Source organism: Solanum verrucosum, unplaced genomic scaffold (genome assembly GCF_900185275.1).
Source record: "Solanum verrucosum unplaced genomic scaffold, falcon-dt-bn FXZP01000222.1, whole genome shotgun sequence".
Lineage (NCBI taxonomy): Eukaryota > Viridiplantae > Streptophyta > Magnoliopsida > Solanales > Solanaceae > Solanum > Solanum verrucosum.
The window spans coordinates 580,914-595,341 of NW_026020027.1; the positions used below are offsets into that span (position 1 = coordinate 580,914).

The window sequence follows — 14,428 nt, forward strand, 5'->3', positions numbered from 1 at the left end:
AGGGGAGGATTTATGTGGCGGAGGGTAAACGAAGCAATCACACAAAATCAATTAGTAAAGTTAGAAGGGATGTCTTGGAAGGAACAATAAGAAAACTCGACTTGAACCACGCGTTCCCAGAAAAGTTTTTTATTTATAATCCGACAACTTATGCAGGAACTTTCCAATTGATCGGTTGCTGCTTCCTCAGCTAAGAAGGTTTTATTGAAAGCTTTAAAAGAGTGAGAGATAGTGATTTTTTGAAAAAAAATAATTTTATTATTTTGCAAAATAAAATAAAAAATAAAAAAATAGAATAGGATGCAAATTAATCAATTTAAATTCCGGCCTTCTTTTAACAGAAATACCAATTATTAAGTAACGTAACTCTTTTCTAATCATAGTTTACATATGTAATTTAATAAATTAAAATTAAAAAAAAAAAACTAGAGCAAGAGAAGAAGAACATAGTAACAGCAGCCGTATTCAGTGTGATTCATTTTTTTGATTAATTTTGTTTCATCGGAAAAGTTATCTATGTGTGACCTATAAATAACGAGTTTGAGTTGTGGAAACAATTACTAATATTCTACAATAGGTAGGTTGTCTTCATCACATTTGTTGTATTAGGGTGAGTTAGAATGGCGGCTCTTCCTCGAACCCTACATGAACACGAGATGTTTTGTGTATCGAGACTGTTTTTTTTTTATAAACTACACAATTGTATATTCATAGGCATGCATTGCATATTTACTTCTCATTAATTTAATTTAATTTATCTTCATAGTTCTTTCAGTTTCAAGTAATATTTCCATTTTGAATTTTTCTTTAAATTTGTATTATTCTGCATTTAATCAAAATCCTCCCTCATTATAGTTTGAATCATTATTAATTTACATTTTATTATCGCGTTATCATTACTAGAAACACGCGTATTTCTCATGAAATTCATTGGAAATGTGCTCGTTGGAGGCTATAAGCCCTTTAGTATTCGGAATTTACTGACTTGACTAATTTAAATTTACATCGGGTAGGATCGAAGATTGTTTAACAGGTTTCCCAAATTACAAGATGTTCCCTGAAGACAAATCAGGGTTGGAGCACTATGGATATTTAGAGGTACACTCACCAAAACTATATCATAAAGTATATGTTATTAATATATGGATATGCATTTGGACAATATTTAGTTGAAGTTGAAAAAAATAAAAAGTTAGTTGTTTTGTAAGCGATAACCATTATTGCAACAAGTTTTGTCACTATTTCAAATTGAGAAATGGTAAAAAAACACACCTGAAGTATCATGTTTTCACGAGTTTCCTATCCAATAGTTCATGTAGGAAAAGTGAACACCTGATAGTTCTAGAAGGAAACTCGTGAAAGTGTGATACTTTAAGTGTGTTTTTGACCATTATTTCTTTCAAATACTGAAGTTCAGACCATAAGTTGTAAAATAATTAACTTTAGTATTGGTCTATGTTACTCCAACTCTTCAAAAATATCGTCTAGTGTGTGTCAGATCCTTCAGAAAGCTACGCATTTTTTGAGGATCCAACATTGGCTTGCCAACATTTCTGAAGCGTCCGAACAACATAGGTTATTAGCAAATAATGAATAGTATCTATCTGTAAACATCAATATCATGAGTATTTAGGCAAAATAGAACATATGATTGATTTAGCTACCTTTCGCCATAGATTTTGAGAGTAGTTTTTAACTTCAAATATTTGTTTGGCCGTGAAATTTGATCAGATTTCTTCAACGACCTGTTTTTGTGAGCCAGTTTTTCGGACTTCCACTCACAAAACTTCAAGTATAATGCATGTCCAAACTCCACACACGCACAACTTCAAAAACTCAAATTTTCAAGTTTCAACTTCATAATCTATGCGTTGACGATAGCTTGAAATTTTTGTACATGTTGTGAATTTTGATATATAAACTTTGATTTTCTCAGTCAATGCAAGTTTTGGAAAGGGAAAATATGCCAAGAGCAAGTGATCTACTTTTATCAGTTTCAGTTTGTGCTGAAACATACAAAACCAAAATTGTTGATCTTGCCTTAGCATCAAGTGAAGAACTAAGACAAATGGCTCAACAACAAGAACCATTATGGCTATTTGACACAAATAAGCAAACTGAGGTACTCAATGAAGTTGAATATAAACGACGATTCACTCATCTTGATCCAACTTTAGAGGAAATTATCAAATTCATTGCAAATGGAGGACCTATTGACATGCCAAACTTTAATGGAAATGTCGATATTGAGATGGGAAATTCATCGATCCCCTCTGTTATTGAAGCGTCTAGAGCTATTGGGATCGTACTTGTGGATCCAATCAATCTCGTGCATATGCTGATGGATGTCGTAAGTTACAAATAATCTTCTATGTTGTTCAGACTCATCAAAAGTAGTGCATATTTGGAGGATCTGACATCGGTGCTGCAGCATAGCAGATAATGAAGTATTACCAACTTTTTTTGTTCTGAGTTTTGTCAATCAATTGAAAATATGATGTGTGTTTTTTGTGTGTGAAAACAGGACAAATGGTCATATGTGTTCTCCAACATTGTTTCAAAAGCAACAAATCTTGGACTTCTATTGACAGGAAGAGATGGAAATTTTAATGGAGCTTTACAAGTGGTAATCTAAAATTAACACTTTGTCTAATCTTTTCTGAGCTACTAATCCACCCTTTATGGGGTGGCCGCAACGAGTGATGTTTTGTGCACTGAGCTGCCCTCTTTGTTGAGCTACTAATCCATTCTGAATCATGTGTAGTAGTAATAGTAGTAGTAGTAGTAGTAGTACTCTCTAGCACGTTGCTTCCAGCTCGAACTATGTATACATATAATATGATTACACTTATTCTGAACTCACAGACTCTAAATCATAGATTCGTCCTATAGCAACCACACACAAATGCATCCTTCTTACTTCAAAATTCTCAATGTTTGTTATTTCAATCATCTAAGCAAATTAAGAGATTGATTTTTTACGAATGATATGATTCGAGCTTAAATGAGTAAACATAGTCATCAGTTGAGGATTCATATAGCAGACGTTAACTTGTTTGGAACTGAGGTGTAGTGGTTGTTGTATGGTTTTTTCTTTTTCAGATGTCAGCACAATTTCATCTTCCTTCTCCACTTGTTAGGCCTCGGGAGGTCTATTTCGCGAGGTACTCTCGACAACTAGATTTCAACACTTGGCTAGTAACTGATGTCTCCTTAGAGAGTGTTTATCCTAATCCATTAGTACAGTATAAAAGAAGACCATCAGGATGCCTAATCCATGGACTTCAAAGTGGACTATCACTGGTAAAACTGAATACTTCTTAATCATGAAAATTTTAAGTTCCTATTTGATTATTGCATTATAATCATAAAGATTTTGATGTGAAAATTTTAGGTGACTTGGGTGGAGAATAATGTAGTATGTGATGGTTCGATTCCCGAGATGTTCAGGCAGACGTTTAAATCAGGCGTTGCATTCAGCGCGAAGCGCTGGATGCTGACCATGGAGAGACATTATGACAGATATGCAGTTCTGCAGAAACAACAAAATCAACTATTGGGACAGCCTTTGCAAGACAACAGTAAGCTGGTTTGCTTTTTTTCTTAGTCATTTTCATTCGGAAAAAAGGTCAAAAATACCTCTTTACTATATGAAGTATCTTAATTTTGTGCTTCTGTTATAATTTGAAGCCATTCATACATATATCGTTAGCAGATCATCTCGTATTTGCCCTTGATCCTAACGAACCTCTAACCTGAAGTTCGGAGGATACTTTTAGACCATAGTGAATAATAGAGGTAAGATTTGTGGAGTTCTTTTCCTGAAGTATTTTTGGCACACAGAATCCACTCTGTCAATGCTGGAGCTCTGTAAAGTAAAGAGTAACTACGAGACGATTTGCTAACAGCAAAGGGTATGAATGTCCTCAAAGTGTAACAGAGGATACAATTAAGATATTTCGTATAGTAAATGACCTTTCCCTTTTCGTGAAGAAAAAAAAAAAGAACTTGATTTGGTACTGATTCATGGTGTTTATAGCGTTATCTTCCATATTCTTAGACGTAGGGAAAGGACAGAAGAATTTAATGAAGCTGGCAGAACGAACGATCAAAAGTTACAATACTATCTTTAGCTCATGCAATGAAAACCAGTGGATGCCCTTAAGTATACATGGTGGTGAGGATATATTTGTGAAAACAAACATGAATTTAGATGCTCCGGGAACCCCTCGTGGTGTTGTAGTAATGATTTCAACTTCCGTATGGCTACCAATACCACAAAACGACGTTTTTAAGTTCCTTCGTGCAGGAGGAAATCGATGGAAGGTACTCTTCAACAGAGTTTTACCTCAACTTATACTATGTTGTGCTATCTGTGTTCTTAACATATATTTTTGTAGTGGGATTTACTCTCCTATGGATGTATGACTCGAGATGCACTTCATATTCCCTCAGCAAGAGACCCTGCTAACTCTGTTTCACTAGTCATAGTGGAGGTAAGACCCCATCCGTTTCAATCTGTTTGTCTGGTTTTGACTTGTCACGGAGTTTAAGTAAAGTTGAATCTTGTAGTCTTAAATTAAAGAAATGTATAATGTTTCAAAATGTATTCTAATCTCGTGGTCTTAAACATGTCATGTGGAAAGTTAAAATTAAAGAGTTGTTACAAAAAGGAAAGTAAGACAAACAAATTGAAACGGAGGGAGTAGTATGTTTTGAATATAGAATTATTTTCTCTTTTGTACAATGGTTTAGTCTAGGTCAGCTTGCAGCGACCTCAACTATTCCATCGGATACCTGCTACTTCCCATCAGTACAAGTACCAGATAACTCTCTACCTATCAATAAGGCAGTAGCGGAAGCAGAATTTTTTCCAAGAGGTTCATCATCTATTATGTATACATAAACAAAATCTAACCATATATATGCAATGTGATTCTCTGATGATGAACCCCCTTCCGCCCGTTTAGCTCCACCATGGCAAGAAGGTTTAGGTAGATCCTCCTCTGGGCCGAAAAGGGATTCATCCGGGCATCTTTGGCAGAAAATCACACTGTATATATAAAGTCAAAAGTTTTTATGAGCCCCCTTGGTGAAGATCTTGCCTCACGAGGTACCTGCTACTTCCAACCAGTACAACTACCGAATAACTTTTACCTATCAAGAAGACTAAATCAAACAGGAAGAAATCACCTAACATTTTTTTTGTTTACAAATTCTATGAGGAATAAAGCAAAGTTTCTAATAGTTTTCTTGATCAATATAGCCTCCCAATGGAAGAACAAACAAGTCAGAGATGTTTTACCTACAAGAGAGCTTTACAGATTCAACAGGAATGTACATAATTTTTGCACCAGTTGATGCTTCAGCTGTGCAATACATTATGAAAGGCAAAGACTCTGATAGTGTAGACATGTTGGCTTCAGGATTTGCTGTCCTACCTTGTACTTCTGAAGGAAGTATTCTAACAATGGCATTTCAGTTGATGGATGAAGAGATATCGACCCCGGAATATCTTCCCCCACACTCAGTGTCTACAGCAAACAGACTCGTGTCGGAAACAGTTTCCCTTATCAAGGCTTCGTTGATGTTCAACTCTGCATTTTGAGACATTGTTTTGTTAGTAGAGAATAGAGAAAGTTCAATTTTGGCGCGATTTTACTTGTGTTATTGAAGTTGTTGGCATGCTTTGTTGCTGCTCCTCATATCAACTCTATGATTTCTGTTTAGTGGCAAGAACAATTGTTTTTGGTTCAATGAAAAAATTGGATCATCTGACCCGAGGGTCTATCAGAAACAACCTCTCTACCTCTCCCAAGGTAGGGGTAAGGTCTGTGTACAGACTATCCTCACCAGACCTCACTTGTGGGATTACATTGGGTATGTTGTTGAAAAATGGGATCATCTTCACTCGTGAAGACTCGGAATGATGATCCAAGAGTCTTATAAAAAACAACCTCTCTACCTCCCAATGTAAGGGTAAGGTCTGCACCAAACCTCACTTGTGGGATTACATTGGGTAATGTTGTTGAAAAATGAGATCATCTCCACTCGTGAAGACTCGGAATGATGGAGTTATGCCTACTTCAGACCTGAATGTTTGAACTAATGTCAACTTCAAACATTCAGGTCTGAAGTTTGGGACTGTCGAGTCTAATTTCAAACCCAAGTGTATAAAAGTTTTGAACTGCAAAAGTAATGTACCAACTTCATACATAAATGTCTCACATGACCCAATGTTCTGCCTTTTCTCTATTTAGAAGTTGTTTTAGACCACAAGACTCAAAGTTATCTTTTTCTTTCTTAAACTCCGTGTCCAACCAAACACCTTCACATAAAGATAGAATGATAATCTCTGTACCCAGAAAAGAAAAAAATATTGCATTGATGTTAAGGCAATTAGTAAAGCCAGTATACCTATTAAAGTAAGAAGTCATTTAAAAACCAAAATCATACACGGCAAAAAATAGAGTTTATGTACATTTTCCTATTCTAATATTCCAGCATTAAGCAAAACATCCCTCTGATGAACTAATTTTTTTTTTTTGGGGGTACTTCGGGAAAACTAAATAAATCACTTCAAATCTCTCATAAGCTACATGGATTGAATCAACAAGGAGAAGAAACTCCATATCTTTGAACAGCACCTCCGAGATTATTGAATCTTCTTTGCTCAAAACACATGTATCATGAATCACAAATAAACTAACTTCCAGGAAGAACATCCATAAATGAGAAATCATGGGGCGGACCTGCGTATCATGTTTTATATATCATTAGTAACGATTCAAGTTTTCTTTTATGAAAGATCAAATTTAGATAACATTAAGATAGCTCAATTGGCAAAGGTTGAGGAACTTAAACATCATCCCTGAGTTTCAAAGGATGATGTTGGTCCAAAGAGTTGGCTCCAGATGGATTTCTCGGTCATCCAAAAAAATGAAGAAACAGAAAAAGTTGTGCACAGTTTACCTTCTTGTGCACCTAAAAGGTAAAATGGAAGGTGCGAAATCATTTTAGTTCCCCCTTCACTCCAGTTCACTGTGCCAAGTTTCTGCATCCCTTTACTTGGAGATTCACATGGGCCCAAGATAGACAAACATATAGCAGGTTCATTCATCAAACCCAAATAATCACGTGCACGCTTCCAGACCCTTGCATCTGAGATTCGTGAACGTGCAACCTGTCAACCAGATTGACCAAATTATTAAGCTTAATAACCCAAAATCTCGGAGGCATTTTACCACCATGATCAAACTGCTGCCATGGAAGCCTATTTTTCTCTGGAAGGTGATAGCTTACACTAACCTTTGTTAAGGAAACACGGGCCCTGGGCAACAGTTCCCGGTGATATGTGGCAAGCTTTGCAATGGCAGTCACAACAAAACATAATAGCCTTGATTGTGATGATTTTCTGGATTTTGCGGAATCAGACCCAAGAGCTGATTCACGCAGACGCACACGGCTTATGAGCAGAAGGAAAACATAAAAAATCAGTAAAGAGTGGCATCTTAAAATGAATCTCTGATGTTGTGCGAAGCAGTCAATTCACATTTTACCTTGATGAAAGGTTTTCATAGAGAAGTAATTCCAAGCTCTCAAAGAGTTCACGAGCAGCATCTTTGTGGGTTTCACCACCACCTCCATGCTCCCCGATTGCCCAGCATAGTTGTAATGCCAGTTCAGTCTAGAGAAAAGTTTAACTTCAGTCAATTCTTGCAGGTTAAATGAGATAGATAATATGTCTTATTGTGACTTGGGAAAGAAGGTCCAGTCACCTTCGACGGACTATCATAAGCTTCTCCAAGTCTGTCCACTATAGGCTTCTGCACAAACATAAGGGTGGCTGTGAGCACATGAAATCGAGGAAAAGGGAAAGTAAAAAGGAAAGAATGGGGATAGCGGGTCTTATGATTCATTGTGAAGAATTTAATTATAAAAAGTTAGAGATGAGATACGGAAAAAATCAGAAACAGAAGATGCGCTGGTCATGCAGGAATGCACTTTATTACCATTCTAACCATCTCGATGTTGAATTAATATACAGATTAAAGGTGAGGATTCGCTAGGTGTAGACAATACCTTCAGAAGTGCAATGAAACTGGGAGATCGATTAAAGCCAGCAAGCATGAGCTCTAAGATCCTCTTTTGAACCTACAAATATGTGTAGGATATATCACTAATTAAAATTAAGTACACTCAGACAATAAAAACCACTAATCTGATACTGTACAAAGGTGACGTCAACACAAAGGGCACCAGCATTAGAAGAAGGATCCTTCTATAAGAGACGGACCGTAACTAGCCCGTTCAAAAATGCTACCCTCTTTCTTTCTTTCTTTCCTTCCTTTTTTTTTTTTTGGTATCAGTGAAGTTATCCTCTTTCTAAAATTCTAAACAAGGTCGGAAACCGGAATTATATTTCCAGTACTAGACACCGTGGTTCATTGCACATATATCCGTTTTGATATAAACTTCAATGCCTTGGAACAATTCTCTGACTCAAAGAAAAGCAAACTTCATTTTTAAAATTTGAAAGTCATGAAAAGGCATGAAAAGAAGAAGCAAGGCAATTTGCTCTACAGGAAGGAGTCACTGCACCTCTGCTCTACAGAAAGGGAACAATAATCCAAGTACCTTTAAAATTACATAGCAAAATAGAAAAATTGCTTATGCTAATTTATAGAGCTACCATAGGAAATTCCTCCAATAGAATATTGCCTCATCAACATGAAAATAAATTTGAGAAGGCACTCTTCAATTTATCTACATGCACTTAGATACCTCGTACAAGAATAACTTTTCTGGGAATAGATTGGAATATCTTGCCATAAGTAGGGGAACCAGAGCACAAATAAGAGCTGCAACAGAAACGTTATGAATCAAGCTCTTCATAAAGTTGCTTCCTCGTTTATATAGCAAAAAAGCTCTCCTGCATAAATGGATGGAACTTACAATCATTGACTTCACGGATCGCTATAGCAGTATACATATCAAGCAGCCGAGGTGTCATTCTCAGTGCTTGTTTCAGCCTATCAGACATAGATGTGCTAACTGCTGCTTGTAGAGCCACAGCTACTGCAGGAGAAGCCCAATGACGCTCCTAAAGATCAAGAGAACCATGAACGATTCAGATTAGACAAACTTGGTAAGAGAACTAACTATAGGATGATCTAGTAGATGATATCATCAGAGAGAGCATCAAAAGAAGCATGGATTAACATATTGGAAGTGTGGCACTGTTATTTGCACTTTTTCTAGCTAAATAAGTGATACTGGTTTTACTCCGAAGTTTAATTTCTCTTTTAATAGCATGCAAACCTGCAGCAATCTAGAGCTTACGACATAGAAAAGACCATACAGCTAGACCATCATTCTCATCCTTGAGAAGCTCAAGAAAGAATGGCTCAGCTACTGCCATTGTGGAGCTATCCTCAGATTCAGAGTCTGCCCCTCCATCTCCTATGGTTGATCCTGTATATGCTTCATCCATGAGTGCTAGCAACATCTGTTACCAAGAGGAACCTCTACAATCATATCCAAAATTTGGAAATTTCAATAATTCATAATTCTGATGAGTAAATAATAACCTCTGGAGCTGAACTCTTCTGTATTGAAGCTATGCTACTGCCAACCAGTGATCCTGAACTCTTTTCCACCTTTTCCAGTGCCACAACCAATACTGGCAAAAATGAAAATGTCTTATAATAGCAAAAAGAAAAGGAATAACTAGAATGCACCACAATTGGATCTTTATGGCAACTTGATAGAACAACAGCTTCAAGTACAAATATACTAACTCTTTCGACTAAGTTTTGGTCAGATATCACTTTGCAAGATCAAGCATATGTTTGGAACAATTCAAAGAGTAAAATCACAACCCCAAACCTTACCATTTTACTTTTTTTTCTCCTTTGGGTAAGAATTAGCAAGAAAGACATAAAGTAACACACTCACTAGGAAAGTCTACGATTGATGGAAATAGTGGAAGAAATGACCCCTGGGAAATCAAACCAGGAAATACTCTACGAAATGCTTTTTCCAATCTGCATGAATGATCAAAAGTGTTTGTTAAGTGCAGGTTCATAAACATTAGGAGAATTAAATCTGTCATACTGTATAAGATTAAGTACTCCATACAGAAAATTCTGTTAGCCATTGGATAAGAAGAAAAAAAAAATGTTGAGGAGAAACTAGCTGAGGAAAGGCACTATACATTATCCTCTTCAGTTACAGTTTGCCTCTTTTGACAGTTGATTAGCAACCATATTATTTATCCAAGCATACGTACAATAGTCCAAAAATTGAGACATCAAATGTTGCAAAGTGTCCAATGTCCATTCATGACATGGATTAGCATGTTGGAGAAGGTAAGAGGTCCCATAAGAGTCAATTTCTAAAGCTGAAGGACACATGAGAATTCAAGCAAAACTTCTGCAACCATGGAGAGGTCACCTACATCTATGATGGCAAATCAAATTTGGCAGAATTTGGTTAACTATATAACTACAAATCAGAGAAAGCACGAACACCAAATTTTAGGTTACATATGGGAGTGGAGTCATACTCAAGTTCAACATGCCAACGGTTAGGAGCCAGGACATGTGGTTGATACTTCCCTATACTTCTATATTTTTTTCTAAAGATTTAGACAATTCTCTCTAAATTCAGACATGTGTATCATTCTTTTCAACACTGAGCACTAGTTCTGAACTATTTCTTCTTTCTTTAGGGCGCAACTGGACCCTTGGAAAAAGAAAATTTAATACTTTTTAGGATATACAATTATTTCAATCACTTTTATAGGACCAAGTTTCATATCAGAAAAGAAGAGGAGAAGACTTCTGCATTAGATTTAGACATTCAGTCATAATAATGTTTTCCAAAGCACTTTTAAGTATGTTAGACACTTACTATACTTCATTGTAGGTTTTCATGACTTGAACATAATGTTTGTGATGTTAAAACCTGAGTTCGACAGAGTTCTCCTTCATATGTTGAGCTAAAAAATCAATGTCCTTTGATAGATTAAATTCATAAATTAGCCCATGTGTTATTCTTGTCGTGTCCCCCTTATTTTCAAAGTTTTTCTGGCTTAGTTTCTGCATCCAAACTAAAAATGGTGGTTTGATCGTGTTGGTAGCTGATCCTCCTGTGAATAGCCCAAGAGGCAAGTGAGGCAGTTTCTAAATTTAAGAAACTCAGAAAGCTAAGATTTTGTCGCTGTAACATCTAACCCTTGAAGGATGACACTACTACAATTTTTTTCATGGCCAAGAAAACAATTAAGGAGTCCCTTCATGGGCATTGCCATCACAATTATAACTAAAGTGCCATCAATCAGAAGAAAGCAACTTTTCAGTCCTTCATGGGCATTGCCATCGCAATAATAAATAAAATGCCCTCTGCAGGCATGTGCAAGAACAAGCAACAGGTTCTACTATCTGAAAATAACTAATGGCTCACTCCATTTAAAACCTATGCAGTTGCCAAAGTCCAAACAACAGAGCAGCAACCAAACTGTTATTATTAAATTGACAAATCTTGGTGCCATGTAGTGCAATAAAGGAAATCTATTTCAGCACAATTTACCAACAAAAAAACAGACAATAAGAAGCTGAAAAGAATAAGGATATTGAACCAAATTACTTTCTTTACAATTCAAAGCCAAGGTTTGATTAGCCAATATAAGATACAAGAGCAATGAAATAAGAGAAATAACATAGTACCATAATCTATCCATTCGTTGTCATAATTCTATAGAATTCCCATCTTTTATTAATAAATGAGATATGACAATAAGACTTACTTCTCCCCATTCCATGCAATTAGCTTCAGCAATAATGGGAAAAACTGCAATGTCATGAGAGATCAGATTAGCGCATTTGCATGCTTCCTAGTGCATATAAACATCTAAACAAATATATAGACAAAATGGCCAGTATATCAGAAACATTTCATAGATATTGTTGGCTGATGGAGGATTTCCAAGAAGATATTCTTGTCATCAAAGATGTGATCCTCTAAGATGAGAAGATATTCTTCATATCAAGATATGATCCTCTAAGATCTTAGGATAATTGTGGTAATCTAGAATATCATATCTCTGATTCTTTCTCTTAATGTAAAGATTTAGGTGATTCTATTCCACAATCTTTTATGTATATATAAAGCCATGTACATGACATAGAAAGCAATGAATGAAATTATTCAATAATCTTATTCCACATGGTATCAGAGCTTTAGGCTTATTCTTGGCCAATTTTATTCATCCTATCTTGAAAAATCCCATTATGCTATCTTTATCTGCCCAAACCATGTCTGAATATGGTACTGCCGTAAATATTCCAGTCTCTGAAAATGTTTCTGCAACCGTAGAGAATAACTCTACAGTTTCAATTGGAGATTTGCGACATTCAGCTTCAACAGGTAGTTGTTCATTGGCCTTCACAGGTATTTCTTACTCTTTTATTACTAATGTCTCAGACAAACTTTCTCCAATGTGGGTGGTTGATTCCGGGGCAACTGATCACATGACCAGTCTCTCTCATCTCTTCATATCATATTCCCCTTGTCCTAGCTATAAAAAAATAACTATAGCTGATGGTTCAGTTATTACTGTAGCTGGGCAAGGAAATATACCACTTGGAAAATCCTTGATACGTAAAGATGTCCTTCATATCCCTAAGTTATTTGCAAATCTCATTTCTATCCAGAAACTCACCAAAAATTCCAAATGCCAAGTAACTTTCTTCCCTTCATATTGCTTATTTCAGGAACAGAACACGAAGGAGATGATTGGGCGTGCTAGTGAGAAAGGTGGTCTTTATTGTTTGGATTTCCACAATGGTGAATATATATCTAAGAATTCCTTGTCTAGTTCATTCTTGTCTGAATCTATCATGTCCAATAAAGAGAAAGTATGGCTTTATCATCGTCGGTTAGGCCACCCTTCCTTTTATGTAATCAAAAGGATGTTCCCATCTTTGTTCAAAGATTTGATTGTTGAGTCTTTTCATTGTGATGATTGTAAAATTGCAAAACACAAACGTACTTCCTTTCCAATTGGTCACAAAAGATGTCAAACTCCATTCTCTCTTATTCATAGTGATATTTGGGGACCCTCTCCCATTCCTAATATTTCTGGTGCTAGATGGTTTGTGTGATGATTGTACAAGAGTTACGTGGATCTATTTGCTAAAGCAAAAATCAGATATCAGTCAAATTCTTCCTACCTTTTTTAATATGATCAAAACCCAATATGATGTGCCAATTAAAAGATTTCGATCTGATAATACCAAGGACTACTTCAATCAAAACCTCTGGAAGAACCAAAAAGAGGGAATTATTCATGAATCTTCATGTGTCAATACTCCTCAACAAAATAGGATAGCAGATTACTAGATCATTATTGTTTCACAAAAAGGTGCCAAAACAGTATTGGGGAGAAGCTGTCCTAACTGCTGCATATCTTAGTAACAGAATGCCATCAAGAATTCTGAACTTTCAAAGTCCACTTGATACTCTTAGGAATTTCTTTCCAAATTTTGAAATTTCCAATAAATTGGTTCCTAGAATCTTCGGAAGTGTTGCCTATGTTCATATTCATTCTCAAAATAGAAGCAAATTAGACCCACGTGCTCTTAAGTGTGTTTTCATAGGATATTCTCCTACTCAAAAAGGTTACAAGTGTTATCAACCATCATCAAAGAAATTCTTTGTTTCCGCAGATGTCACATTTGATGAGAGTAAATCCTTTTTAATCATTCTTACAATCAAAGGGAGTCACTGAAGGGAGAGGAACCTCTAGACTTGTCACTATTTGATTTGTCCATTTCTAGTCGTGCCAAATCCTTGCCTGAGTCACCATTTCTACAGTCACCTGAGTCTCTAAATCCAAATGAACCCATTGAGTCTCCTAATCCAAATATAGATAATGGAATTCTAGAAAATAATCTACCATTGCAGGTATATTCCAAAAGAAAGAGACTAACTGATCAAACTACTCGGTTGCAATCATCTCCTCAGGTTACTGCTCCTGATACCCATCTTGAACCTGTTGAACTGTCAGAAACACCAAACCAAACTGATCATGAAGAAGAATTTAACCAACCTAATGTCCTTGACCTTCCCATTGCACTCAGAAAAGGAACCAGAACTTGCACACAACACCCTTTGAGCCTCTCCATGACATATCAAAATCTATCCCCAAGTCATAAAGCTTTTCTCTGTAACCTCCACACAATTCCTATCCCCAGAAATTTGTCTGAAGCATTAGGAAATAAAGAATGGGAGAAAGCTATGAAGGTAGAAATGGAAGCGTTGGAGAAAAACAAAACTTGGGATATTGTGGGATATCCATAGAAAGATATAAAGCTCGTTTGGTAGCAAAGGGTTATACACAGACCTATGGAATTGATTATTTGGA

The 14,428-nt window shown here is 36.1% G+C and overlaps 2 protein-coding genes and 1 pseudogene across 4 annotated transcripts in view; 2 read left to right on the forward strand and 1 right to left on the reverse strand.

The window, feature by feature from the left end:
- The first annotated feature begins 1,016 nt into the window (after positions 1-1,016).
- LOC125821111 (homeobox-leucine zipper protein PROTODERMAL FACTOR 2-like) lies at positions 1,017-2,635 on the forward strand. Its single transcript, XM_049500520.1, has 3 exons — positions 1,017-1,098; positions 1,937-2,350; positions 2,525-2,635. Exons 1-3 carry the CDS (start codon positions 1,051-1,053, stop codon positions 2,633-2,635), a joined length of 573 nt encoding a protein of 190 aa, XP_049356477.1. The 5' UTR covers positions 1,017-1,050.
- Positions 2,636-2,905: 270 nt separating this feature from the next.
- Positions 2,906-5,616, forward strand: LOC125821181 (homeobox-leucine zipper protein MERISTEM L1-like; annotated as a pseudogene).
- Positions 5,617-6,705: 1,089 nt separating this feature from the next.
- The window catches only part of LOC125821133 (uncharacterized), a 167,244-nt gene continuing 159,521 nt past the window's right edge, over positions 6,706-14,428 (reverse strand). For all 3 annotated transcript variants that reach the window (XM_049500544.1, XM_049500543.1, XM_049500542.1), the window contains 12 exons: positions 11,810-11,853; positions 9,958-10,046; positions 9,591-9,682; positions 9,362-9,508; positions 8,956-9,103; positions 8,785-8,861; positions 8,083-8,154; positions 7,779-7,826; positions 7,560-7,687; positions 7,309-7,465; positions 6,973-7,183; positions 6,706-6,752 (listed from right to left, as the gene is read on the reverse strand). In XM_049500544.1, coding sequence (XP_049356501.1) covers positions 6,706-6,752; positions 6,973-7,183; positions 7,309-7,465; positions 7,560-7,687; positions 7,779-7,826; positions 8,083-8,154; positions 8,785-8,861; positions 8,956-9,103; positions 9,362-9,508; positions 9,591-9,682; positions 9,958-10,046; positions 11,810-11,853 — 1,260 coding nt within the window. The remainder of the gene's footprint in view (positions 6,753-6,972; positions 7,184-7,308; positions 7,466-7,559; positions 7,688-7,778; positions 7,827-8,082; positions 8,155-8,784; positions 8,862-8,955; positions 9,104-9,361; positions 9,509-9,590; positions 9,683-9,957; positions 10,047-11,809; positions 11,854-14,428) is intronic.

What these genes read in the sequence shown, in the direction of transcription:
- LOC125821111 (XM_049500520.1), top strand. Translation starts at nt 1,051, where the DNA reads ATGTTCCCTGAAGACAAATCAGGGTTGGAGCACTATGGATATTTAGAG. An exon ending in AGCACTATGGATATTTAGAG is followed by an intron (nt 1,099 to 1,936) that starts GTACACTCACCA and finishes TGATTTTCTCAG; the next exon opens with TCAATGCAAGTTTTGGAAAG. An exon ending in TGCATATGCTGATGGATGTC is followed by an intron (nt 2,351 to 2,524) that starts GTAAGTTACAAA and finishes GTGTGAAAACAG; the next exon opens with GACAAATGGTCATATGTGTT.